The sequence below is a fragment of the Pongo abelii genome, chromosome 12 (genome assembly GCF_028885655.2).
Source record: "Pongo abelii isolate AG06213 chromosome 12, NHGRI_mPonAbe1-v2.0_pri, whole genome shotgun sequence".
NCBI classification, from domain to species: domain Eukaryota; kingdom Metazoa; phylum Chordata; class Mammalia; order Primates; family Hominidae; genus Pongo; species Pongo abelii.
Genome location: NC_071997.2, coordinates 111,632,911 through 111,659,315, shown reverse-complemented (window position 1 = coordinate 111,659,315; position 26,405 = coordinate 111,632,911). Strand labels below are relative to the sequence as shown.

Below are 26,405 nucleotides of genomic sequence, written 5' to 3'. Positions count from 1 at the left end.
ATCTAATGGACATAAATTTTAAAAATGACTAGGTACTAGGGAAGAAGCAAGTATCAATAAATTTTAAGTAACTGGTATCATTGCAGAGCACATTTTCTGGCTGCAATGCAATTAATGCAAGTAAGTTACAAATGAATATCAAAAAGCTAATAACACATTTCCACATACTTGGAAATTAAGAAAAATTATCTTTTACCCAGATGGCAAAAGAAATCTCAGTAGGAATTAGGACAATTTTAAACTGGAAGATAAATAAATTATACCATTAAAAACTTAAGGGATACAACTAAAGTAGTAGTTGAAAGGAAATTCATAGCTTAAATATATTTTTCAGAAAATGAGAAAGGTTAACAATAGAGACAGTAAACATTAAACTGAAGAAAATGAAGTAATAAAGTCAGAGAAACAAAATACAGGGAAAGAATACAGAGAAGGAAAAAATAAAATGGAGAATAATTACAACAAGAAAAAACAATACAGATGATAAGACTTGTCAAGAGAAAAAGATATAAATAATTAACATACACAATAAAGCAGGAAATAGTCGAAAGAAACAGAAAACTTGACACCATCTGTTAGCATGAAACAACTGATGTGAGGCAAAATCTTGTCTCACCTAAAATACCTACCCAGATGACTTAATATAGTTGAGTTTCTAATTTTTCAAAGGACAGTTACTTTCTGTCCTTGTTATATAATGTCATATAAATTGCTGCAGAACACAAAAAATAGAGTTCTGTGGCTCATTTTGAGACTAGTAATTTTTCAAATACAGTGTTTCTTTTAAAATAATTACAAATTTACAGAACAGCTGCAAGAAGAGTAGAAAGAACATGTCCCCTCCCCATTTGAAAGTAAACTGCTGGCATTATGCCCAATAACCCCTGCTTACTTTGTCTATTTCCTATAAACAAGGACTTTTCCCTACATAACCCTAACATACCCACTGGGATCAGGAAATTAATATTGTATACATTAATACCATCTAATTCACGGACCCAATTCAAGATTCTCCAAAACAGAGAAATAGAATTAAATGCAATAACTTAAATATCTGATTAACTGGTGCTCAATAAATAGACATTTCTTTCACTAATTCACTGGGGACTCCTGAGCTTCTATCCTGGTAGTTGCAAGATAGACCTGTCTGCATGAACTCCAACCCTTGCACAGCCAGGAAGTGGGGTGATACCACCCCAATGGTTACACCCATATGACAAGCTACATCCTCTCCACCACATTAGCCCATCCAGAGTCTCTCCATGGCCTGTCCCTGAGAGACAAGTCTGTGAGGCTGCCCACCTGGAGCCTAATGCCAGCTTCAAGAACTCCCAGTGGGCACCACCCTTACCAGTCCGCACACAGCCTCGGTCCTCATGAAGGCAGGGACAGCGTCAGGCAGGACGCTTTGCGCAGCTGCAGGCGTCCCCCGCCGCATTCGGCCTTCAAGCTCGCACATGCTCCCTGGGACCCCATTACGAGGGGGTGGGAACAGGGCCCGAGTCTCCCGCCATCTTGGGCCCTAGCGGTGGCTTTCCAGCTCCGGGAAGAGCGGCCTGACCCGCAGCAGAGATTCTTGGTAAACCCCAGCTCGGCTTATGTATGGTTAGCCTGCTCCAGGTACTATTGGTTTCCATGGTACTTTCCCACTTTTCTCCTCTGACCCACAGGGGCTTTGGCCTCCCAGGGGCGGGCTGCGATCTGAAGTCTGTCGTGGGATCTTCAGCTGCTTCTGTTCTCCCTACCTCTAATGGCGGCGGCGGCTCAGACTCAGCCCTCCCACCCGGGAGCAGCAGCCCTTCCTCGAAAAATGCAGTTATCAGAGATGGGAGCACCCAGCATATGGGGTCAATGATGGCTGATCCTAATGCCAGGCTGTGTGTGAATGTGAGAGAGACCCTAATGCCAGGGTGTGTATGACACAGTGATCCTAATGCCAGGGTGTGTGAGTGTGAGAGAAACCCTGATGTCAGGGTGTGTGTGTGTGACTGAGTGATCCTAATGCCAGGGTGTGTGTATATGTGAGAAACCCTAATGTCAGGGTGTGAGAGTGTGAGAGAGACCCTGTCGGTGTGTGTGAGAGAGACCCTAATGCCAGGGTGTGTGAGCGTGACTGAGAGATCGTAATATTAGGATGTGTGAGTGTGAGAGAAATCCTGTCAGGGTGTGTGTGTGTGAGACCCTAATGTCAGGATGCGTGAGTGTGAGAGAGACCCTAATGTCAGGGTGTGTGAGTGTGAGACCCTAATGCCAGGGTGTGTGTGATTGTGAGAGATCCTAATGCCAGGGTGTGTGAGTGTGAGAGAGACCCTAATGTCAGGGTGTGTGAGTGTGAGAGAGACCCTAATGCCAGGGTGTGTGTGAGAGAAATCCTAATGTCAAGGTGTGTGTGTGAGAGAGAAATCCTAATGTCAGTGTGTGTGAATGTGAGAGAAATCTTAATTTTAGGATCTGTGTGTGAGGGAGAGATCCCAATGCCAGGTTGTGTATGAGAGAAATCTTAGTTCTAGCGTGTGTGTGTGAGAGAGAACGATCCTAATGCCAGGGTATGTGTGAGAAAGAGATTGTAATGCCATGGTGTGTGTTTGAATTAGATTCTAAGCCAGGGTGTGTGTGAGTGTGCGAGATATAATGCTAGGGTTGTGTTAGGAAGAGATCCTAATGGCAGGTTGTGTGTGAGAGAAATCATAGTTCTAGCGTGTGTGTGTGAGAGAGAGCGATCTTAATGCCAGGGTATGTGTGAGAAAGAGATTGTAATGCCATGGTGGGTCTTTGAATTAGATTCAAAGCCAGGGTGTGTGTGTGTGTGAGCTATAATGCTAGGGTTGTGTTAGGAAGAAATCCTAATGCCAGGGTGTGTGTGTGTGTGTGAGTGTGAGAGATCCTAATGCCAAGTTGTGTGTGAGTTGTTGTTGTGTGGGTGTGTGTGTGTGAGAGAGAGTGAGTTAGTGTAGACCAAAAGACCTAGAGTTAAGGTGTGGAGGTGCTTTTCTGAAGAAATTATTTTTGACGAATCACTTAATTATTGTACCACTTTGGTATACATTCAATTTTTCTAACCTTTTGAAATTAAGAAGAAATATAAGCTCTTTACAGCGTGTCAGCTAAAGCAGAGGGTAAAGTGAATTACCTTTTACCCTCTGGAACTCTTTTTCCAGTTCCATTTCCTAATTTATTTGTTTGATACATACCCGTCACATTTTTCTCTATTTGTATATGAACACGTATTCATGTATACACGTAAGATATCATTTTAGTATCTTTTTTATATTACTCTGACCTCCTCCCAAATTGTACAGGATTCTTATGACCTATTCATCAGAGCCAATAGAAATTTTTTATTAGTAATTACAAATATTAAAATAAGTCCTCTATGAATTATTCTGTTCCTCCATTAATGAATATTCAGGTTGTGCATGTGTGTGTATATGTGTGTGTGTGTGTGTCTGTGTGTCTTACAGCTTTAGTGAAGTATATCTGAGATATAACAAACTACACATACTTGAAGTGTACAATTTGACATTTGACACATGTATTCTCTATGAAACCACTATAAACGACATCATAAGCATATCCATCACCTTCAAAGGTTTCCTTTGGTCCCACTCCAGCCTGCACTCCCCTTACCCAAGTCAATCACTGATATTTCTGTTACTATAGATTAAATGGCATTTTCTAGGATGTTATACAAATGGACTCATGTGTATCCTGCCTCTTTGTGTTTCAGCATAATTACTTTGAGAATCATCCATGTTTTTATGAGTATCAGTGTTTCATTCTTTTTTTTTTTTCTTTGAGATGGAGTTTCCCTCTTGTTGCCCAGGCTGGAGTGCAATGGTGGGACCTCGTCTCGCCGCAATCTCTGCCTCCCGGGTTCAAGCAGTTCTCCTTCCTCAGCCTCCCGAGTAGCTGGTATTACAGGCATGTGTCACCACGTCCGGCTAATTTTGTATTTTTAGTAGAGACGGGGTTTCTCTGTGTTGGTCAGGCTGATCTCAAACTCCCGACCTCAGGTGATCTGCCTGCCTTGGCCTCCCAAAGTGCTGGGGTTACAGCATTCCTTTTTATTGTTGGATAGTTTCCATTTTATGCGTTATGACTATTGTATTGTTCCATTGTTTATTGTGTTGACATACATTTGGGTTGTTTTGTTTTTGGCTCTTACAAGTAAACTTGCTGTGAACAGTCTCCTACAAGTTTTTGTATGGACATATACTTTCATTTATCTTGAGTAAATACTCGGAAGTGGAATGGCTGGGTCATGTGGAAGGTATATGGTATATATTTAACTTTTAAAGAAGCTTCCAAACTGTTCTCCAAGTGTTTGTATCGTTTTACAGTTCTTTCTGAAGTCTGTGACCTTTTCAGTTACTCTATACCCTCACCAGTGTTTGGTACGGTTGCCCTTTAATTTCAGCCATTCTAGTGGATGTGAAGTATTATCTTAGTGTGATTTAATTTGCATTTTCTTAGTAACAATGATATTAAGCATCTTTTTCAAATGCTAATTTTCCATCAGTAAATCTTCTTTGGTAAAGTGGCTGCTAAATCTTTTACCTATTTTTAAATTGGATTTTTTTTTTTTTTTTTACTATTGAGTTGTAGAAGTTCTTTATATATTTTAGAGACAGGTTCTAGGCTATATGTTTTGTAAGTATTTTCTTACTCTCTGTGGCTTGCCTTTAGTTTTTTTATTGTGTCTTTGGAAGAGCAAAATATTTTAATTTTGATAAACTCTGATGTATTGGTTTTGTCCCTCTTTAGCAGTTTGAATTTTTTGTGTCCTATTTAAGACGTCTTTGCCAAGTCAAGGTACCTATGATTTTCTGTTTTTTTTTTCTGTGAAGTTTTATACATTTAGTTCTTATATGTGGGTTTATATTCCATTTAGAATAAATTTGTGCATATGGTCAGTTTTTTTCCCTCTTTTAAGCGTATGGCTATCCAGCTGTTACAGCATCATTTGTCGAATTGCTGGCACCTTGGTTGAAAATCATTTTATCTTTTATTGGCTTTATCTAGGTCTTATTTCTGCATTCTGATCTGTTCCAGTGAATTATATTTCCACACCAGTACTACACCAGTACCACAGTGTCTTGAGTGCTGTAACTTTATAATTAGTCTTAAACTCAGGTAAGCATAAGTTCTCAAATTTTAATCTTTTTCAGTTTATTTATTTATAACCTATTTAGACCATTCTGTTCCTTTGCATTTCCATAAAAGGTTTAGAATCGTGTTTGAATTTCTACCAAAATGCATCCCAGGATTTTGATTGGGATTATGTCAGTTCTGTAGGTGACTTTGGGGAGAGTTGATACCTTAAAATTAATTTACATCATCTTTAATTTCTCTTAGCAGTGTTTTAGAGTTTTAATTTTATAAGTGTTTCAACAAACATCTTTCAATATGTATTCTTATATTCATAAGGATAGATTACCAAGAGTAATCTTGGTATCAAAAGATGTGAGGATTTTAATATTAATGGTACTATAAGTTTACATGACAAAAATATTATAAGAATTTATTCTCTTACCTGGAACCTGTGAACTTTCATTCTCCACATATTTGTTTGTTCTGGATATAATCATTCATTTATGTTTTTCCTAATACAGTACATGGAAGAGGAATTTTCATTCTTCTTTTCCCCATACTAGTGGTATGGAACATATTTTTATGTTAAGGATGCTTTTTATCTATATTCCATGTTACAGTTTTTTTTTTAAATCTGTCATTTGTCTATTCATATAATTTTTTTTTTTTTTTTTTTTTTGAGATGGAGTCTCACTCTGTTGCCCAGGCTGGAGTGCAGTGGCGTGATCTCAGCTCACTGCAAACTCCGCCTCCCGGGTTCACGCCATTCTCCTGCCTCAGCCTCCCAAGTAGCTGGTACTACAGGTGCCCGCCACCACGCCTGGCTAATTTTTTGTATTTTTAGTAGAGACGAGGTTTCACCGTGTTAGCCAGGATGGTCTCGATCTCCTGACCTCACGATCCACCTGCCTCAGCCTCCCAAATTGCTGGGATTACAGGCATGAGCCACTGCGCCTGGTCTGTATTCTTTTCTGTATAGCAATTTTAGCATATATGTACCTAACTGTTCTTCATTCCTTTTATGATTTTTGGGTTTCTATCTTTCTTAAGATTGTCCACCTTATCCTAAAATATTTCAAATGTTTTTCTAAATTTTCTTCCAACTTTATGGCATTTTGAAAAGAATTTTGTTTCAGTTTTTTTTTTTTCTTCACTGTCAGAGAAGAAATGTATGGCCATTTATAGAGAAATTCAAAGTGGAAAAATCAGAGAGAAGGAAAAATCACTGTCACTTAATATAATCCATGGGAAAACAATCCATGGGAAACTTTAAAAAATGTTATTTATTTATTTTTTTGACAGAGTTTTGCTCTGTCTAGCAGGCTGGAGTGCAGTGGCAGGATCTTGGCTCACTGCAATCTCTGTTCCCCAGGGTCAAGCCATCCTCCCACCTTAGCCTCCTAAGTAGCTGGGACCAGAGGTGCATGTTACCATGCCCCACTAATTTTTGTACTTATCGCATTGTGTTTCTCCTTCAACAGTTGATGAAATTTGGGTAGTTTTCACTTTTAGTTGTTAGGAATAATGCTACTAAGAATGGCCCTGTCCAAATTTTTGTGTGGATGTGTGTTTTCAGTTTTCTTTGATCTATATCTAGTAATGAAATTGCTGTTTTAACTTTCTGAGGAATCACCAAACTTTTTGAAAATGGCTGTACCGTTTTACAGGTGCAGATTGCAGGAGGGTTCTAATTTCTCTACATTCTTGCTAACGCTTGTAATTCGGTTTTTAAAATACAGTCATCCTAGTGTGTCTGAAGTGGCATTTCATTGTAGTTTGTGTTTTCCTAGTGACTAATGATGTTGACTATCTTTTTATATGCTTATTGGCCTTTTATGTGTCTTTTCTGAAGAAATATGTAGTCAAATCCATTGCCTGTGTTTAGATTGCATTGTCTTTCCATTGTTAAGTTTGGGATCTTTACATATATTGTGCATCAAGCCCCTTATCAGATAGGTGATTTGCAGATATTTTCTGCCATTTTCGGGGTTGACTTTTAACTTTTCTGATGGGTCCTTTGGAGCACAAGTTGTTTTTAAACTTTGATGGTCCAGTTGATCTGTTTTTTTATCTTTTGTTACTTGTGCTTTTGGAACCATATTTAAGAAGCCATTGTCTAACACATCTTGATATGTTTTCTGTTCCTTATAGCAATACCTGAAACTGGGTAATATATAAAGAAAAGGAATTTATTTCTTACAGTTATGGAGACTGAGAAGTCCAGGGTCAAGAGGCCACCTCTGGTGAGGGCCTTCTTGCTAGTGGGGACTCTGCAGGTCCTGAGGTGGTACAGGGCATCACATGGACAGGGGGTGAGCGTGCTAGTTCAAGTCCTTCTTCCTCTTCTTATAAAACCACCAGTCCTACTCCCTGATAACCCGATAACCCATGAATGGATTAATTCATTCATAAGGACAGTACCCTCCTGACCTATTCACCCCTATTAAATGTCCCACATCTCAATGATTAAGTTGCAATGTGAGTTTTGGAGGGGACAAACATTTAAACCATAGTAGTCATGAAGATTTATTTCAAAATTTTTAAGGAGTTGACAGCTTTAGTTCTTACCCATAGGTTTTTTATCCATTTTCAGTTGCTTTTTGTGCAGATGCTCCTCAACTTACAATGAGATTACATCTTGATAAACTCATTTTAAGTTGAAAATACTGTAAGCTGAAGATGCATTTAATGCTGGCAACAAAAGAGATGGTCCCTGACTTACCATGATTCAACTTAGGATTTTCAATTTCACAGTAGTGCGGAAGCAATACACATTCAGTAGAAACTGTACCTCCTCTCCCTCTCCCTCTCCCTCTCCCTCTCCCCCTCCCCCTCCCCCTCCCCCTCCCCCTCCCCCTCCCCCTCCCCCTCCCCCTCCCCCTCCCCCTCCCCCTCCCCCTCCCCCTCCCCCTCCCCCTCCCCCTCCCCCTCCCCCTCCCCCTCCCCCTCCCCCTCCCCCTCCCCCTCCCCCTCCCCCTCTCCCTCCTCTCTCTTCTTCGGTCTCCCTCTCCCTCTCCCTTCTTCGGTCTCCCTCTCCTTCTTTTTTCGGTCTCCCACTGTTATCGAAGCTGGACTGTACTGCCATGATCTCGGCTCGCTGCAACCTCCCTGCCTCGGGCTCCTGTGACTCTCCTGCCTCGGCCTGCCGAGTGCCTGGGATTGCAGGCGCGCGCCACCACGCCTGAATGGTTTTTGTATTTTTGGTGGAGACGGGGTTTCACCGTGTTGACCGGGCTGGTCTCCAGCTCCTGGCCTCGAGTGATCTGCCTGCCTCGGCCTCCCGAGGTGCTGGGATTGCAGACGGAGTCTCGCTAACTCATTGCTCCATGCTGCTCAGGCTGGAGTGCAGTGGTGTGATCTTGGCTCGCTGCAACCTCCACCTACCAGCCTCCTGCCTTGGCCTCTTAAAGTGCTAAGATTACAGCCTCTGCCCCGCTGCCACCCCGTCTAGGAAGTGAGGAGCATCTCTGCCTGGCCGCCCATCGTCTGGGATGTGAGGAGCCCCTCTGCCCGGCCGCCCTATCTGGGAAGTGAGGAGCGCCTCTGCCCGGCCGCCCATTGTCTGGGATGTGAGGAGCGCCTCTGCCCGGCTGCCACCCCGTCTGGGAGGAAGTGAGGAGCGCCTCTGCCCGGCTGCCCCGTCTGGGAGATGAGGAGCACCTCTGCCCGGCCGCCCCCTCTGGGAGGTGAGGAGCGCCTCTGCCTGGCCGCCACCCCGTCTGGGAGGAAGTGAGGAGTGCCTCTGCCCGGCTGCCCCATCTGGGAAGTGAGGAGCGCCTCTGCCTGGCCGCCACCCCGTCTGGGAAGTGAGGAGCGCCTCTGCCCGGCTGCCACCCCATATGGGAAGTGAGGAGCGCCTCTGCCCAGCCGCCCCTTCTGGGAGGTGAGGAGTGCCTCTGCCCAGCCGCCCCGTCTGGGAGGTGAGGAGTGCCTCTGCCCGGCCGCCCCGTCTGGGAGGTGAGGAGCGCCTCTGCCTGGCCGCCACCCCGTCTGGGAGGAAGTGAGGAGCACCTCTGCCCAGCTGCCCCATCTGGGAAATGAGGAGCGCCTCTACCCGGCTGCCACCCACTATGGGAAATGAGGAGCGCCTCTGCCCGGCCGCCCACTCTGGGAAGTGAGGAGCGCCTCTGCCTGGCCGCCCACTCTGGGAGGTGAGGAGCGCCTCTGCCTGGCCACTCCGTCTGGGAAGGGAGGAGAGCCTCTGCCCGGCCACCACGTCTGGGAGGTGAGGAGCGCCTCTGCCCGGCCGCCACCCTGTCTGGGAGGAAGTGAGGAGCACCTCTGCCCGGCCGCCCCGTCTGGGAAGTGAGGAGCGCCTCTGCCCGGCCGCCACCCCGTCTGGGAGGAAGTGAGGAGCGCCTCTGCCCGGCTGCCACCCAGTATGGGAAGTGAGGAGCGCCTCTGCCCGGCCGCCCCGTCTGGGAGGTGAGGAGTGCCTCTGCCTGGCCACCCCGTCTGGGAAGTGAGGAGCGCCTCTGCCCGGCCACCCCGTCTGGGAAGTGAGGAGCGTCTCTGCCTGGCCGTCACCCCGTCTGGGAGGAAGTGAGGAGCGCCTCTGCCCGGCTGCCCCGTCTGGGAGGTGAGGAGTGCCTTTGCCCGGCTGCCACCCTGTCTGGGAGGAAGTGAGGAGCACCTATGCCCGGCTGCCCCATCTGGGAGATGAGGAGCACCTCTGCCCGGCCGCCCCGTCTGGGAGGTGAGGAGCGCCTCTGCCTGGCCGCCACCCCGTCTGGGAGGAAGTGAGGAGCGCCTCTGCCCGGCTGCCCCATCTGGGAAGTGAGGAGCGCCTCTGCCCGGCCGCCACCCCATATGGGAAGTGAGGAGCGCCTCTGCCCGGCCACTCCGTCTGGGAGGTGAGGAGCGCCTCTGCCCGGCCGCCCCGTCTGGGAGGTGAGGAGTGCCTCTGCCCGGCCGTCACCCCGTCTGGGAGGAAGTGAGGAGCACCTCTGCCCGGCTGCCCCGTCTGGGAGATGAGGAGCACCTCTGCCCGGCCGCCCTGTCTGGGAGGTGAGGAGTGCCTCTGCCCGGCCGCCACCCCGTCTGGGAGGAAGTGAGGAGCACCTCTGCCCGGCCGCCCCCTCTGGGAAGTGAGGAGCGCCTCTGCCTGGCCGCCACCCCGTCTGGGAGGAAGTGAGGAGCGCCTCTGCCTGGCTGCCCAATCTGGGAAGGGAGGAGCGCCTCTGCCCAGCCGCCACACCGTCTGGGAAGTGAGGAGCGCCTCTGCCCGGCCGCCCAGTCTGGGAATTGAGGAGCGCCTCTGCCCGGCCGCCCTGTCTGGGAGGTGAGGAGCGCCTCTGCCTGGCCGCCACCCGGTCTGGGAGGAAGTGAGGAGCGTCTCTGCCCGGCCGCCCTCTCTGGGAAGTGAGGAGCGCCTCTGCTCGGCCGCCCCGTCTGGGAAGTGAGGAGCGCCTCTGCCCGGCCGCCCCGTCTGGGAGGTGAGGAGCGCCTCTGCCCGGCTGCCACCCGGTCTGGGAGGAAGTGAGGAGCGCCTCTGCCTGGGCGGCCCATCTGGGAAGTGAGGAGCGCCTCTGCCCGGGCGGCCCCGTCTGGGAAGCGAGGAGCGCCTCTGCCCGGCCGCCCTGTCTGGGAGGTGAGGAGCGCCTCTGCCCGGCTGCCCTGTCTGGGAGGTGTACCCAACAGCTCCGAAGAGACAGCGACCATCGGGAGCGGGCCATGAGGACGATGGCGGTTTTGTTGAAAGGAAGGGGGGGGGGAAGTGTGGGGAAGGGAAGGAGAGATCAGATTGTTGCTGTGTCTGTGTAGAAAGGGGTGGGCATAGGAGACTCCATTTTGTTCTGACTAGGAGAAATTCTTCTGCCTTGAGATGCTGTTGATCTATGGCCTTTCCCCCAGCCCCATGCTCTCTGAAACATATGCTGTGTCAACTCAGGGTTAAATGGATTAAGGGCGGTGCAAGATGTGCTTTGTTAAACAGATGCTTGAAGGCAGCATGCTCTTTAAGAGTCATCACCACTCCCTAATCTCAAGTACCCAGGGGCACAAACACTGCAGAAGGCCGCAGGGTCCTCTGCCTAGGAAAACGAGAGACCTTTGTTCATGTGTTTATCTCCTGACCTTCTCTCCACTATTATCCTATGACCCTCCCATATCCCCCTCTCCGAGAAACACCCAAGAATGATCAATAAATACTTCATAAATTAAAAAAAAAAAAAAAAAAAAAAAAAAGAGTCATCACCACTCCCTAATTTCAAGTACCCAGGGGCACAAACACTGCAGAAGGCCACAGGGACCTCTGCCTAGGAAAACCAGAGACCTTTGTTCATGTGTTTATCTCCTGACCTTCTCTCCACTATTATCCTATGACCCTGCCATATCTCCCTCTCCGAGAAACACCCAAGAATGATCAACAAATACTTCATAAATTAAAAAATAATAATAATAAAAAAAAAGAAAACAGAAATAAAACTTTAATGTACAAAAGGTCAAAAAAAAAAATAAAATAAATAAATAAATAAATAAATAAATGCAGAAAAAAAAAAAAAAAAAAAAGAAACTGTACCTCCTTTTTAAGTTGTGAGGAGCTCTTAGATTTCTATGGGGTTATGTCCCCCAAAATTCCCTGTAAAGCTGAAAAATCTGAAGTCGAATCATCATAAGTCTGAGAACATCTTGTGTATATTGTGTGAGGTCGGGGTCTGACTTCATTCCTTCGCATGTGGGTATCCATTTTTTTTTCAGGACCATTTATTGAAAATATTATTTCCCCATGAAAAAACTTGCCATCTTGTCAATGTTTACCTTTTTCAGTGTGTTAATGTTGACACTGATGGTGCAAAAGCAATGGTGGGTAAAACTGCTGGCACCTCGCTGTGAATCAAGGCAATGGCACCAAACTATTGGTAGTCATTGTATTATTTACTACCAAACACTTGCAATAAAAAAGGTGGCAGTTTCACTTTAAAATGTCCTTGATCTAGCAGTAAAAATGAATGATATTAAAGCATGATCCTTGAAAATATGTCTTTTTAATATTCCATGTGATGAAATGGGAGGTACTCATAAAAGCACTTCTGTTGATACTGAACTGTGCAGATCGACTCTAGGAAAAGCATTTGATGTAACTATTTGAGTTGCAAACCAGTGTAGCAAACTGAGTCAGATTTGGGTACTTTGCACATTGAAGCAAGCTCCTCACTTTAAGGAAAACAACTGACAGTATCTGTCAATGATAAAATCCAAGTTTTAAAGAAAAAATTAGAAAAGTCAGGAAAGTTATGTCTGCCATTTTGAGTTTGATGGTATCCCCATATTTGATGACTTTTCTGATGAGATTGCTGGTGGTACCAGTCAGTTTTGTTTGGGGATGTTAGGTAATGTAATATGTCGACATATGGAAGATCTGTACATCTAACCAATATTTTCAAATTAATCCATGTGATATCTTATAAAATCATGCATATTTAAAAATTTCAAAGTACAAGATAGGTAGGCCAGTGGATTTTAAGATAATACAAAAAGTTCCCTTATGATTTTATATTCCACATTGTAAACTAACTTCGAAGAAACTACTACTCATTGAGTTGTTGCGCATATCAAAGAAGAATGTCTTCAGTTATATGAAAAAGCTTGTAACGTTCTCCTCCCTTCTCCAACTACTTATCTGTGTATAGCTAGATTTTCTTCACATCCTTCACCCAGAATAGCCTATTGCAGCACATTGAATGTAGAAGCAGATATGAGAATCTAGCTTAATTTCTATTAAGCAGACATTGAAGAGATTTGTAAAAATTATAAAACCATGTCACTTTTCACTGATTTTTTGGTTTTAAGAAATATAACCATCTCTCATGAGAATATCTGTGTTTTTAGTGGGTTTAGTATTTTTAAATGAATTAAATATATTTTAAATTTCTATTTTTATTTCTAAAATGATAAACGTTGGTAGATATAAGTCACATAAATGAAAACTCTTTGAGATCTTCAGTGATTTATAGGACTATAAATGTGTCCTGAGAACAAAGGTTTGAGAACCACTAGTTTAATAGAATTTTTTTGTTGCTTTTGGTAGAGAGGGTAGGGAGGGGCTAGGGACTATTAAGTTTGTGGGAGGTTACAGTTTTAATTAGAGTAGTCAGGGAATGCTTCACCTAGAAGGGGATCTTCTGACCAAAACTTGGAGGAAGTGAGGAAGCAAGCTGTGCTCTGACAGCAGTTAAGCCCAAAGCCCAGAGGTGAAAAGATTCACGGAATGTCAAGGGAGGAATTGCAGCTTCAGTGTAATAAGTGATGGGAGTGTAATAGGAAATAAGGTAAGAGAAAACATGGGAGGTTTTGGTGGTGGTGGTGGTGGTGATGGTTAGCTCTTTCGGACTTCATAAAGCCATTTTTGATGGCTTTAATTTTCACTCAGTGAAATTAGAAGCCGCTGATTTTTTTTCTCTCTTAGCATTTTGTATCTTATATTTTAAAAAGATCACTCTGGTTACAATGCTAAGAATGTTCACAGGTTGGGATAGGGTGGAGTTAAGGCTAAAAGACTAGTGAGGAAGGTAGTATTACAGATGACAGAGGAAGATAGTTTAGACCAGGATTGTGGCAGCAGAATTGCAAGTGTCAGATTTTTATATGCTCTGGAGATGAACCCAGTAGAATTTCCTGGTGGATTGTGAGTGGAATGATAGTGGAGTCATAGATGATGAAGATATTTGGCTTGAGAAAATCCTTCATGCAGTAGATTAAATTGATTTTAATGTTGTTTATAGCTTCATTTTTTGCCTATCATTAACAAAACTAATATATTAAAAAAATTTTATGACCTCTGGGTTTTGTCTTCTAAAAGATGTCTCCCTTAGTAAGATTAGAAAAATATTGTATTTTCTTCTAATTCTTTTAGATAGTTTTAATAAATTAGTTCTTTTATCTACCTGGTATTTATTTTTGCTCTCACTAAAGCAGAGTTTCTCAAATTCAGAACTGTTGACATATTGGGCTGAATAATTCTTTGTTTGTGGAAGAATGTGCTCCGCTGTGCATTACAGGATATTCAGTGGCATCCCTGGCTTCTACCCACTAGATATTGGTAGCACTCACTTCCTACCTCAGTTAAGACAACTAAATGTATTTCCAGATGCCCCCAAATGTTCTCTTGGGGAAAAAATTGCTCCTGGTTGTGAACTTCAGTAAAGAATGTTAAAAAAAATGAAGCCCTGATTCTGAAATATGCATACTCAAATAGTATATCCAGTTTTATTTTCATCACATCAGTGTCGTTAACAAGGTGAATCTAGAAACTATTCTGAGTATATGGAAAAGATGGGAGGAGGAAAACCAAAGCACAGATGCTTCAACTTGCAGTCTTTTGGAACATAGTAACCTTACCAGAATAGTGGCCAAAGTTTGAGCAGAATGACCTTAAATTTTGAAAAAGGAAGAATTATTAAGCAGATTCTGTCCCAGAATGGTGCTTTGCTTGTTTGTTTTTGTGGGGTTTTTTTTCTTTTGTATTTGCATCTTTCATTTTTATTTTGGCTCTTGTCCATGATTATGTACTTTAGTTGAAACAACAGTGTAAAGCAGTAGAAATGAAATAATGTACATAGTGAACTGGACTGATAATCAGAAAACCTAATCAGACACCTAAATCTCTTTTTAGATTTCAATTTTGATCAATTTCGGTTTCAGTTGATCTTCAGTTCTGTGGTCCAAAAAATGAAGAATCTTATTGTGAAGATCAGTTAAACTAGTGTACTAAAAACCTTTAGAAAATTTAAAGCATTATAAGGAGTTATTAATACAAGGAACTATTATTTTACCTGCTTTAAGATTTTTGACAAAATTTATATTTAAAACTTAAAATTGTATCATAGTTCTAGACCTGTACGTTGAAATACTGTAGTCACTAACCACATAGAGCATTTGAAATGTGGTTAGTCCAAATTGAGATGTATGCTAAGTGTAAAATGTACACCATAGTTTGAAGACTTAGTATTAAAAAGAAATCAAATATAATAATAATTTTATGTTGATTACATGTTGAAATGATAATAGTTTGGATATATTGAGTTAAAATAGATTATGAAAATTAATTTCATTTGTCTCTTTTAAATGGTGTTACTGGATTACTTTATTTATATGGCTCAATTGTGTTTCTAGGGGACTTTACTGGTCTGGACTTGTTTGATGTTAATTTATAGAAGATAAACTCCAATGAGTGCCATTGTCTATAATATATATTCTATAGAATCAGGGAATTTTAGTATAGAAAGGGTTTTCTCTATCAATTTTAATAGTATTTATAGATTATATTTTCCTCCAACCTCAGTGGAACTGTGATGCTGTATATTTTTTATTTAGATTTAATTTAGGTGTTTGGGAACTTTAGATTTAAATTTGATTTTTTAAAATATAATTTTTATATAAAACATTCAAATATTATATACTAAATTTAAAAGCAGAAAGGAGCACTAGTTAGTGCTGTTAGATTAACTCATTGATTATTTAAGTTGTGGCTCTCCCATATTTTTGTTTGACTCTATCTGTGTTGGATCATGTATGATTTTGGAAGCAGGTGGAGTGTTCCATATTTGTGAGCCTGATTTTCCTGATACGTGCTATCAAACATCATAATAAGTCAAATTATATGATGAGGCTGCTCTCAGCTTGTGTTTAATGGAATAACTTTATTAGACTCATTTACTGACTTCACAATTAAATTTTATAAACGTATGAAATTGTTAGAACACTAATGAATCCATTTTATAGGTATTTTTATTTTTGCAAAAAATATCTTTTGCATTTTACATTTTAAGATTTCTGCTGCAGAAAAATGGTTTGAAAAATCCTAATTTAATTAAACTTTTCATTTTACAGATTTAGAATCTGATTCTAAGGAAAAATAGTTTCCCAAATTTCACACAATTAATTGAGTACTGATATCTGAATCCTGTGTATACAGTGTAAGTACTTTCTGTGATATAGTATTCTAAGGATTATCATATTTGAGTAGGGGTTGGATCTAGAACATCTTGATTTAAATTATGTCTTTAAAATAACACGTTTGTTCATTGTGTAAAATAATTAGTTTAGTTTTAAATTTTATATATAAATTGTATTTATATATACAAATTACATGAATTAAATATAATTTATATATAATTATATTTATATATAATTAGTTCTAAATTTTATATATAATATAAAAATATGTATTAAATATAAATATATATATAATGTATTTTATATATAAGATATAATAAAAAGATATATATACATATTTTTATATATAATAAAAAAGATGTGTATATATATATATATATATATACATCTGAATTTTCTTTGAATTATTTTCATTTGGTCTTTAGAGGCACAAGGGTAGGAGCTTTGTCCATGACACTGGGAACTTTCTTCATGACCCTATTGAGTAAGAATTGTAGAGGCAGGTGAAAGAGTTTGACTGACATCCACAGGATAGGTTATGCTGTCTACCTGATGAAGAATTTTTTTTCATTGTGGGGCCCTCTGGTGAGCATCACATGGGACCTAAAATTTTCCTGTGTGCCAATTTATAGAGGCTCATTCACATATCTTTTCTTCAGACATTTTTGTAATAAGTCTTCCAGTCTTGTTCCTTCAACATTCCTAATCATCCTGCAGAAACTATTAGCCATTGCATATTAATATGCATAGGTTATTAACTCAAGCAATTTCTTCTTTAGGCAAAGTAGATGTAATGGTAGGTCTTTCTACTGTGAAGATTTTCTTTCATTTCTTAGCCACCCTACCCTCCATCCCCAACCCCGCACCCAGGTTGGGGTGTAATGCCTCAGCAATCTATTTCTGGATGTTACTGGCATTAAGTGAGAGCCATGTATAAACCAGGTGTTTACCCCCTCTGATGTGAAATTCCCCAGGAGGCCATCTGTATCGTTTGAGGGAGAGATAGTGACGTGGAGGAGTAGGTTTTTGATAGTTTGAGTAACCTATTTAAAAACTTCCTTGTGCCTTTGGGTTTGGTTGTCTTATATGTACTGTATATACCACCTCTGTTTAATGAAGGAGATCTTCTGGGTACATCTACTTTTTATACATAAAAAAGGGTGTCATGGTTCCTGAAAAATGTATGTAAATTTTTTCTTTCCCATATGCCCATGTGAATGGTCACAGGGCCCTTTAGGTGAATGCCAGGAAGACAGTTTTGGTGTAATCCAGTATAGGATTCTTTGAGAGTACCTGGTTGTCCCTTCATGTAAGGAATTAATGGGGCTATAAACTGAGTAAAGTGTGGGAATTGGGTGAAGGCCTGTGACTAAATAATGAAAACATTTAGACTTTGGTGAGACTTTATATTCTGTCCCTACATACTCCTCTTTCATCCTTTTATCTTTTTCCTCTGAGCTTTGGGGTATTCTGCCAAAATTTTCTTCTAATTTATCTTTATTTTAGGTTTTATTTTCCCATTATACTTTTAAATCTATCATGTGTTTATAGTTCATCCTAATATCAGTTGTTATATTTTCACCTTTTGACCTTTTTGAGAACAGTACTTTGCTATTTCTTTCAGTACATCTATTTCTATGGAGTAGCATTTCCTTGGTTTCTTTTAAGAGGTTCCCTCATTTTTGGGGGGAAGGCATCCAATGTTTTTCTCTTACTCGTCCTCATAGAAATAAATTAATGCCTGTCAACTGTTAACTCAGAGTCAAGGAAGAGTTTAGCTGTATTCTGTCACAGTAGATGATGGTTCTTGCCTGAAATTGGGGATTATTTATATTTTTTGAATATTTGCCTTATTTTTAGAATCCTAAAAATCCACAGATTAGCTATGGTAGAAAATTTTGCCTTGATGCTATAGATTCCTTCCCTTTTCCACTTATTGTGGCCAGTCATGCCAGCGATAAGGTCTGGATATACCTAACCTACTTCAGTGTCTTTCTATGCTTAGCTTCCCTAAGTGGTGTCCAGGTCTCAGCTGATTTCCCTCAATCAAAGATGAATCCCGGGGCTGCATAATGATGCTGATAGAGTCCAAATATTGCGAATTCAGCACAGAGTAGGGAGTGCAAACAGTGTGCCCTTTTTGGTTCACCATCTGCCCTTTCTTCTAGCACTCACCTCTTTCAGTTATAGGTTGTTGGAAAGAGTCTGCATGAAGGAAAGTGGTTGTCTCACAGGAGAAGGAGGTCCCCAATGAGGCTAACTTGGCTCCTTTCATTACACCACATCTGTCCAATATCCAGCTGGAATTTGTTAAAGTTTCTGGAAAATAAAGGTTACTCCTCTCTGTTTTCCAGTGATGGTATTCTTCCTCTTTAAAAAAACATTTTTGTAATTATTTCAATGAAAAATTTTAAAAGTGTAGAAAGCAGTGAACGTTAGATTTTGTTTATTTCACCAGCATCTTATTCGATGTGTATAATTTTTATCAACATGTTTAAATTTGATAAAATACAGGCATATAATTATTTTTAGTTTTATATTTGTATGCCAAACATAAGGCTAATTGCAGTTAACTTTGATAGCTAATGAGTAATTATTATTTGCTTTTTAGAAAATGGATTCTACATCTCTCTTACCAACATTTTTAGATGTGGATCTGACAATATCACATATTAAATGTCTTCCCAAGGATGTTCTGGTGAAATTTCAAGGCATAAATAATAATGAATGTGAGTTTGACTACCACATATTGCAGAGAGAAATACAACATACTCCAAAAGTGAAAAATAATGTGGAAATTGATGAATTTTGTTTGGTGGAAGAAAGAGTATCTGGAGAATGGCAGAGAGGAAGAGTCGTGGAAAAGAAAAATGAACTCTATACAGTGCTCCTCATAGATCGTGGAGAAGAACTAAGAGTTGCTGGTCCACAGATTGCTTCAGCCTGTGGCAATTTATTTGAGCTACCGCCACGGGTAGTATTTGGTATTTTTGCGAATATACTACCAGTTGGGGATAAATGGTCCCCTAAAGCTTTGAATTATTTCAAGTCATTAGTAGGAATACAAGTGAAAGGTTATGTGCAGGCTATTTTACCTCTGCAAATGTTTCTTTTTGAAGTGCCAAAAATTATATCTCAGGCTCTCGAGTTACAATTAGGAAGACTTGTTGATGGAGATTCATTTCGTCTTATTGTGGAAATGTTAGAAGAATTCCCTCAACAAATGCCAGATTTATTGCAACATAAAAGACCTGAATTGTCATTAGGTAATAAAGATACTTCACTTGATATTCAACATGTTCTGGATAAGTTGCAGCCATCTTTGTTAGTAGGAAGTACTGAAAGTGTAAAGGTATCATCTGCATTGAGCCCAAGTAAATTTTATTGTCAGTTAATTAAATGGACTCCAGAGCTAGAAAACTTGACAGCGCATATGACTTTGCATTATGATACCATCTGTCAAGAAACTAGTCCCACGTGTGATAATTTTGGACTACTTTGTGTTGCCAGAAGGCGAAATGGACAGTGGCATAGAGGAATTCTTCAGCAGCTCTTGCCCCCAAATCAAGTAAAAATTTGGTTTATGGATTATGGCAGTAGTGAGGCTATACCCTCAATTTATGTAAAGAAACTTAAACAGGATTTTATTTTAGTACCATTGTTTTCATTTCCATGTTCTCTGACATGTTTGCACAGTCCAGATAGAGAAGCAAGAACATTTCAACTGAGTATATTTAAACAGGCATTATTAGGACAAGTGGTATATGCACACATTGATTGGTTCAATAAGGATGAGCGTTTGTATTACGTGACATTACAAACTCAAGAGTCTACAGTTAATTCTAAGTGTCTACGGAAGACTGTAGGCACACAAGTACTTTGTCCGATGTCTGATTCAAAGATCTCCAATATCTTGAGTGAGACAAGTGTGTCTGATGTAAACAGCTTTGCAGTTGAGAGTTTTATGGGAAATATTGAATGGTCAATAGACTCTCTAGATAAAAAAGGCATTTTAAAAGTAGGTTTTCCCATTAAAACAGTAGAAATGGAGATAGAGGCTGCCTACATAGCTTTTATAGCATATGTATTAAACCCATCAAATTTCTGGGTACGCACTAATGACCATCAGAATGAATTTCAAGAAATAATGAAAAACATAAACAAATTTTATGATTTATGTGAAAACGATGAAATGATTCTAAGAAAACCTGAACCTGGATTATTTTGTTGTGCTAGATATAGCAAGGACAGACGTTTTTACAGAGCTGTCATCACTGAAATTAATGGTTATAAGATTAATGTTTATTTTTTGGATTATGGTAATACTGATTCCATACCATTTTTTGATGTAAAAATTTTGCTTCCAGAATTTTGTGAGTTGCCTGCCTTAGCGATGTGCTGTTCACTTGCACATATATTTCCTGTTGAAGATTTATGGACTAAGGCTGCAATTGATTATTTTAAAAAATTAGTTTTGAACAAAGCAATTTTGCTTCAGGTTATAGCAAAAAAAGATGACAAGTACACTGTAAATATTCAAAGTGTTGAAGCCTCAGAAAATATTGATGCTATCTCTCTTATGTTACAAGCTGGATATGCAGAATATTTTCAAGTAGAACTAGAATATTTTCCAAAATCTGTAAGTGAATATTCAATGTTAAATTCAAAATCTAAAAACAAAGTTAATATTAAAAAAGTCATATCTGCCCTTCTTGAAGGACCTAAATCTAAAAAGTACCATTCAAATAACCTGGTGGAAAATAACTTGTCTTTGCCAAAGTCCCTAGCTGTTAATATCTCAGAATTAAAAAATCCTTTCACCTTGTCTGTGGGACCTGAGTCATCCTGGCCTTATAAAGAATATATTTTTAGACCAGGAACAGTTCTAGAAGTTAAATGTTCCTGTTATTATGGCCCAGGCGACTTTTCATGCCAGCTCCAATGTAAGGTAGAAGACCTAAAATTACTAATGGAGCAAATTCAGAATTACTATAGTATTCATTCTGATCCTTATGAGATTGGGCAGACTGCTTGTGTTGCTAAGTATTCTGGGAAGTGGTATAGAGCTGCTGTTTTGACTCAAGTGTCAAAAGAAGTTGACATAGTGTTTGTTGATTATGGTTACCAAAAAAGTGTTTTAATTAAAGATCTTTGTGCAATTAATCCACGTTTTCTCTTGTTAGAAAGCCAAGCCTTCAGATGTTGTCTTAACCATTTTATTGAGCCTGTTAGTTGTAAATTATTCAGTTGGACAAGAAAAGCATTCAGAGACTTGCGGAATTTTATCTCTTCATCTAGAGGGTTATTAACTTGTATCATCTATGCCTTAGTTATTATACATCCAAACCATTTATATAACTTAGTGGATTTACAGTCCTCATTTACTAGTGCAAAAGAATTTCTTATGAATCGTGGCTCTGCTCAGTATATCACATTATCAGAGACATTCCCATCTTTAGTTAGTCTTTACAGTTACTGTTATTCTTCCTTTAATATAAAAATTGGAAGTGAAGAAGAAGTATATATATCTCACATATATAGTCCCAAAAAGTTTTATTGCCAGCTTGGAAGAAATAATAAAGATCTAGAAATGATAGAAACAAAAATCACAGAGAGTATTAACCTCAAAAATTGTCCAAAATATGATTCTAATAAAATGAGAGTGTGCATATCTAAGTATGTAGAGGATGGTCTCTCATATAGAGCTTTAGCAATACCAACAGATTCACCATCTGAGTTTCAAGTCTATTTTGTAGACTTTGGAAATAAGCAATTAGTAGGAGAAAATATGTTGAGGGCCATTTCAGCTCAGTTTCCAGAGTTGTTATTTACACCTATGCAAGCTATTAAGTGTTTTTTGTCAGATCTTAGGGATGTAGATATTCCAGCAGAAATCAGTAGTTGGTTTAAAGACAATTTCTTGGGAAAATCATTAAAGGCGATAATATTGTCCCAGGAGTCAGATGGACAGCTTGGTATAGAATTGTATGATGGATCTCAATATATAAATGAGAAAATTAAAGTGTTGCTTCATGCCTATGGAAAAAGACATTGTGACCAAGCATGCTGCATGGAAAAGAGTAATAAAATAAATGAGAATAAGAGATTCACTACTTCTTTGAAAGGCAAAAAAGGAAACAACTATCACCATAATGTGATAAATAAAACTAGTCCAGTAACATATTCTGAAAGAAAAATAGATCAATTGATGCATCCCAAAAATATACATGCCAGGTTTTTGAAGCCATCAGTTTGTTATAAAATGGAACCTGTGTCAAAAAACAAAATGAAGAATTCTTTGAATGATGGGCTTAAAGGTATAAAAATTGTCCCTGGAGCTGCACGTATTCTTGAGAACAGGGGTGTGGGCCAAAAATCAGTAAAGGTTGTATCACAGTCTTTTATCAGAGCATTAAATCAAACAACCTCACAAAACCCATATGACCTTATTAGGCCACAGATCAAAGACCTTCCTCAACCGCAAATTTATTTGAATGCCAAAGTTAAAGGGTATGTATCTAATATCAGTAATCCAGCAAATTTCCATATTCAGCTTGCTGAGAATGAAAGTGTAATTATCAGACTTGCTGATGCTCTAAATGCAACAGCAAGGAGATTGAGAGAGAGAAAATCAGTTAAACCTCTAGTGGGAGATCTTGTAGTTGCAGAATATTCTGGTGACAATGCCATTTACAGGGCAGTTATTAAGAAAATTTTGCCAGGAAATTCTTTTGAAGTAGAATTTATTGACTATGGTAACTCTGCAATAGTAAACACATCTAAAATTTATGAACTTCAGAGGGAATTTTTATCTGTTCCTCAGCTAGGAATCCATGCTTTTCTTAGTGGAGTAAAATGGAATGAGCCTGATGAAATATGGGATGACAAAACTGTGGATTATTTTACTTCAAAAGTAGATAACAAAACAGTTTATTGTGAATTTTTGAAAAAGCATGATCAGAAATGGGAAGTAAATATGATTTGTGATGAAAGATGTGTCATTAATGAACTACTGAAATGGAAAGCATGTTCAAAACTGCAGAAGTCAGCATTGCAAATGCCTCAGGTTCTCTCTCAAAAGGTGAGCCCAGGTGATAATGAAATGAAGAAAGGAAAATCAAATGAGTCTGAAGGTTCTACGAATTTGAACCAACAGCTGTTTAAAATTCCTTTGGAAGAATTCAAACCTGGACAACTTGAAAAAGCTGAAATGCTTAATGTTTCAAAAAGTGGAAGATTTTATGTGAAGTTATCCAAAAATAAAAAAATTTTATCAGATTTAATACTATTAATTACTAAAGAAGAAAAAAAATCCCCTTTTTTATCAATGGAAAGTATTGAAAAAGGTTTAGAATGCTTGGCAAAATCTAAAAATACCTTGAGATGGCATCGATCAAAAGTAGAAGAAAAGTATGTTGATGATAAAGTACTTGTTTTTTTAGTAGATTGTGGTATCTATGAAATAGTGCCTCTATGTAATACCAAGTTGCTTAGTGATGAAATAAGAAATATTCCTAGACAAGCTGTACCTTGTAAATGGATTTGGTTTGAAAATTCTAAGAACATGTCATTTGAGTGCTTATTTGCTGATTTGGAAATAAATATTCTTTTCCTGAAATATTTAGATGCTGTTTGGGAAGTAGAAATTTTGGTAGATGACCTGTTACTTTTGGAATACTTAAATTTGAATACAGTTCCTATTGAAGAAAACAAACTTAGACCTGCAGAAATTGTTTACAATATTGAATCTAAGACTCCTGTATCATCATGCGCAATAAAATCATTTACTTGGGTTCAATTCCAAAATGATAGACAGTATTCTGGTATTGCAACTGCTGTTTCTGATCCATCAGACTTCAGTATTCAGTTAGAAGATTTCTTTGACATAATGAAGTGTCTTTTTATGTTGCTTTCCGATCTACCAGAGACCTTACAAACATTGCCTCAGGAGTTCTTAATTCCCGGTTCTAGTTGTTTGTTCAAATATAAATCGGAAGATCAGTGGAATAGAGTAGAAATTTCTGAAGTCTCACCTCAGTCTTTATGTCTTGTGTTGATTGACTATGGATTTTCTTTTTATGTACATTATTCAGAAATTATAAATCTTAAAGTTGTTCCTGAGGAACTTTTGAATTTGCCAAGGCTGAGTTATCCATGTATTTTATATGGTATCTTACCTGCTAAAGGAAAACACTGGAGTGAAGAAGCCAAAAGCTTTTTTCGAGATTTCCTAAGTAAACCAGACTTAGTTTTTCAGTTTAGGGAATATCATTCTGAAACAAAACTGAAAGTAGATGTCATTCATGAGAGAAACAATTTGGCAGATATATTAGTTGCTTCTGGTCTCGCAACTTATTCTAAAGATTCAGCTCATCTTGATGCAATTACTGCTACTGAATCTACTAAAAATCCAATATGAATTACAGAGTAAGCCTATTTTCCTATTGTTAGATCAAAATTGTTACAAAAAGCAAAATATAAATTTTACATACACTGAGAAACAAAAGTGTAAACAGAAATCTACTAAGAGGAAAGATGTCTGTAAGAACCTCTTAAGGAAAATTCGTATTAGTAAAAGATCACATTCTAGAAATTTAACAGTGAGAAAGAAAGTTGGTAGTGGAAAACATTTCCAGAGTACCATTTTGTTTGATATATGTACAACAACTTCATTTTGCAAACTGCCTGATGGTTTGAAGAACAGCAGTTACGTTGAAGACATTTTTGAAAAACTACCAACTGAAGGAATACAGGAAAATAAGACAACTTGAGAACAGCAGTAAAAACATCGCATGATAATGAAAAAAAAAAAAAAAAAGAAGAACACTTAAAAGGTAAATAGACATTTTTATAAAGTAGATTATTTTCTGTAGATTCTTTTTATTTGATTCTTTAAAAGTTTTTCGTGTACTAACGTCCAAACTGAAAATATATTGCAGGAAAACTTACTAGAAAATCTGGATAAACGGATGAACTGGAAGTGGCCACTATGATTATAAAATGTTGCTTCACTAACTTTACATTTTTTGAATGGTGAAGTTTTTAGAATGTAGTGAAAGATTTTAACCACACATGCATGCACACACGCATGACATTTCACAAATAATTTCAAGCGTTTCATAAAACTAAATGTCTGTAGATCTCATGTTAATAAATCTTGCTATTATTAGTGAGCTTCCTGCGCTCATTTTGAAGAATCATTTTTCTGTTATATATAGTTTTATATCATATGAAATGTCTTTAGGTTTTTTGAGTGTGCTTCTAGCATATTTCTGAACCAGATAAATTTATAAATAAACTGACTCTAGCATATTTTCTCTTAAATCTTTTAGATGTCAAACTGATTGTAAAATATTGTTAAAATTTTAATATTTTATGCACTACAATATTGTCTGATTTTGTTTATCCACATTACATTCATTTTCTGTATGGATTAGTTACTGAGGATTTTGTAGGCTGTAAAGAATGTTCCCCGGCAAATGTTTGTTTTGACTTTATAAATAAAATGTATATTATTCCACATTCTGTATTATAACTAATATCATAACAGGCTATACTCTTTCAGTGAGTGGAAATGTCTTGTTTTTATTGATGAAATGTTAGAAGGTATTTTATTTGAATTTTACCTAGATGTTTTATAGTGAATTGATAAATGCTTTACAACTGGCCCCCTTTTCTATCTAATTTTTGAATCTTTCCTGTTAGCAGTAGTGGTTATGGTAGCGATAGAAACAGCTACCGTATTTTGAGTGCTTATTATGCTTCAGGCACTGTTCCAAGAATCTTATATGTATTGTCTCATTTAATGCTTATTACAACTCTACGAAGTATGTTGATATAAAGGTTTAGGAACCTAATAACTAGTACTCCACTTCAAGTTTTAAACCACTTTCAAATAAACCTCTTCAGAAGGAGAAAGATAATTGTTAAGCAAAATGTCACACTTAAACAAAATAAATAAAACCAAAAACAATATTGAAGACTGACTTATATTCATGGAAAAATTGGCTTACCAATAATGAAATAAGGAATTATTTAGACTTACACAGACGGTTATAGGCACAGACAAGAGAATCTTCTTGGGAGGGTACCCATGTAAAACAGCCTGAGGCAGTTCTCCCAAAAAAGAAAAGGAGGAGGAAGAGGCTAATCTGACATATGTCTTTCTCCTTCCAAATGGACCAATGAGATTGACCTTCTGGAAGGCATAAGTCAGAAGAGCAAAGAGGCTAGGAGTATTATGCTAGGAGAGTGCCCCACCCATGAACCTCCACATGGAAGGAAACATCAGGAGTGGGAAAGAAGCATTCTCCTCCAAGCTATTATCACCACTTTATGGATGAGTCTCAGGGAAATTAAATATCTTGCCCATTAATTTAAAGTTGGTAAGTAAGGAACTGAGATGTTCAACTCAGATT

General features: G+C 39.1%; 1 protein-coding gene across 1 annotated transcript; it reads left to right on the top strand.

Annotated features, from left to right (window-relative positions):
• Window positions 1–1,437: 1,437 nt before the first annotated feature.
• On the top strand, window positions 1,438–24,808 carry TDRD15 (tudor domain containing 15). Its single transcript, XM_054548336.2, has 4 exons — window positions 1,438–1,620; window positions 5,023–5,133; window positions 15,922–16,007; window positions 18,599–24,808. The coding sequence occupies exon 4, from the start codon at window positions 18,602–18,604 to the stop codon at window positions 24,404–24,406; it is 5,805 nt and encodes a 1,934-aa protein (XP_054404311.1). The 5' UTR covers window positions 1,438–1,620; window positions 5,023–5,133; window positions 15,922–16,007; window positions 18,599–18,601; the 3' UTR covers window positions 24,407–24,808.
• The last annotated feature ends 1,597 nt before the right edge of the window (window positions 24,809–26,405 follow it).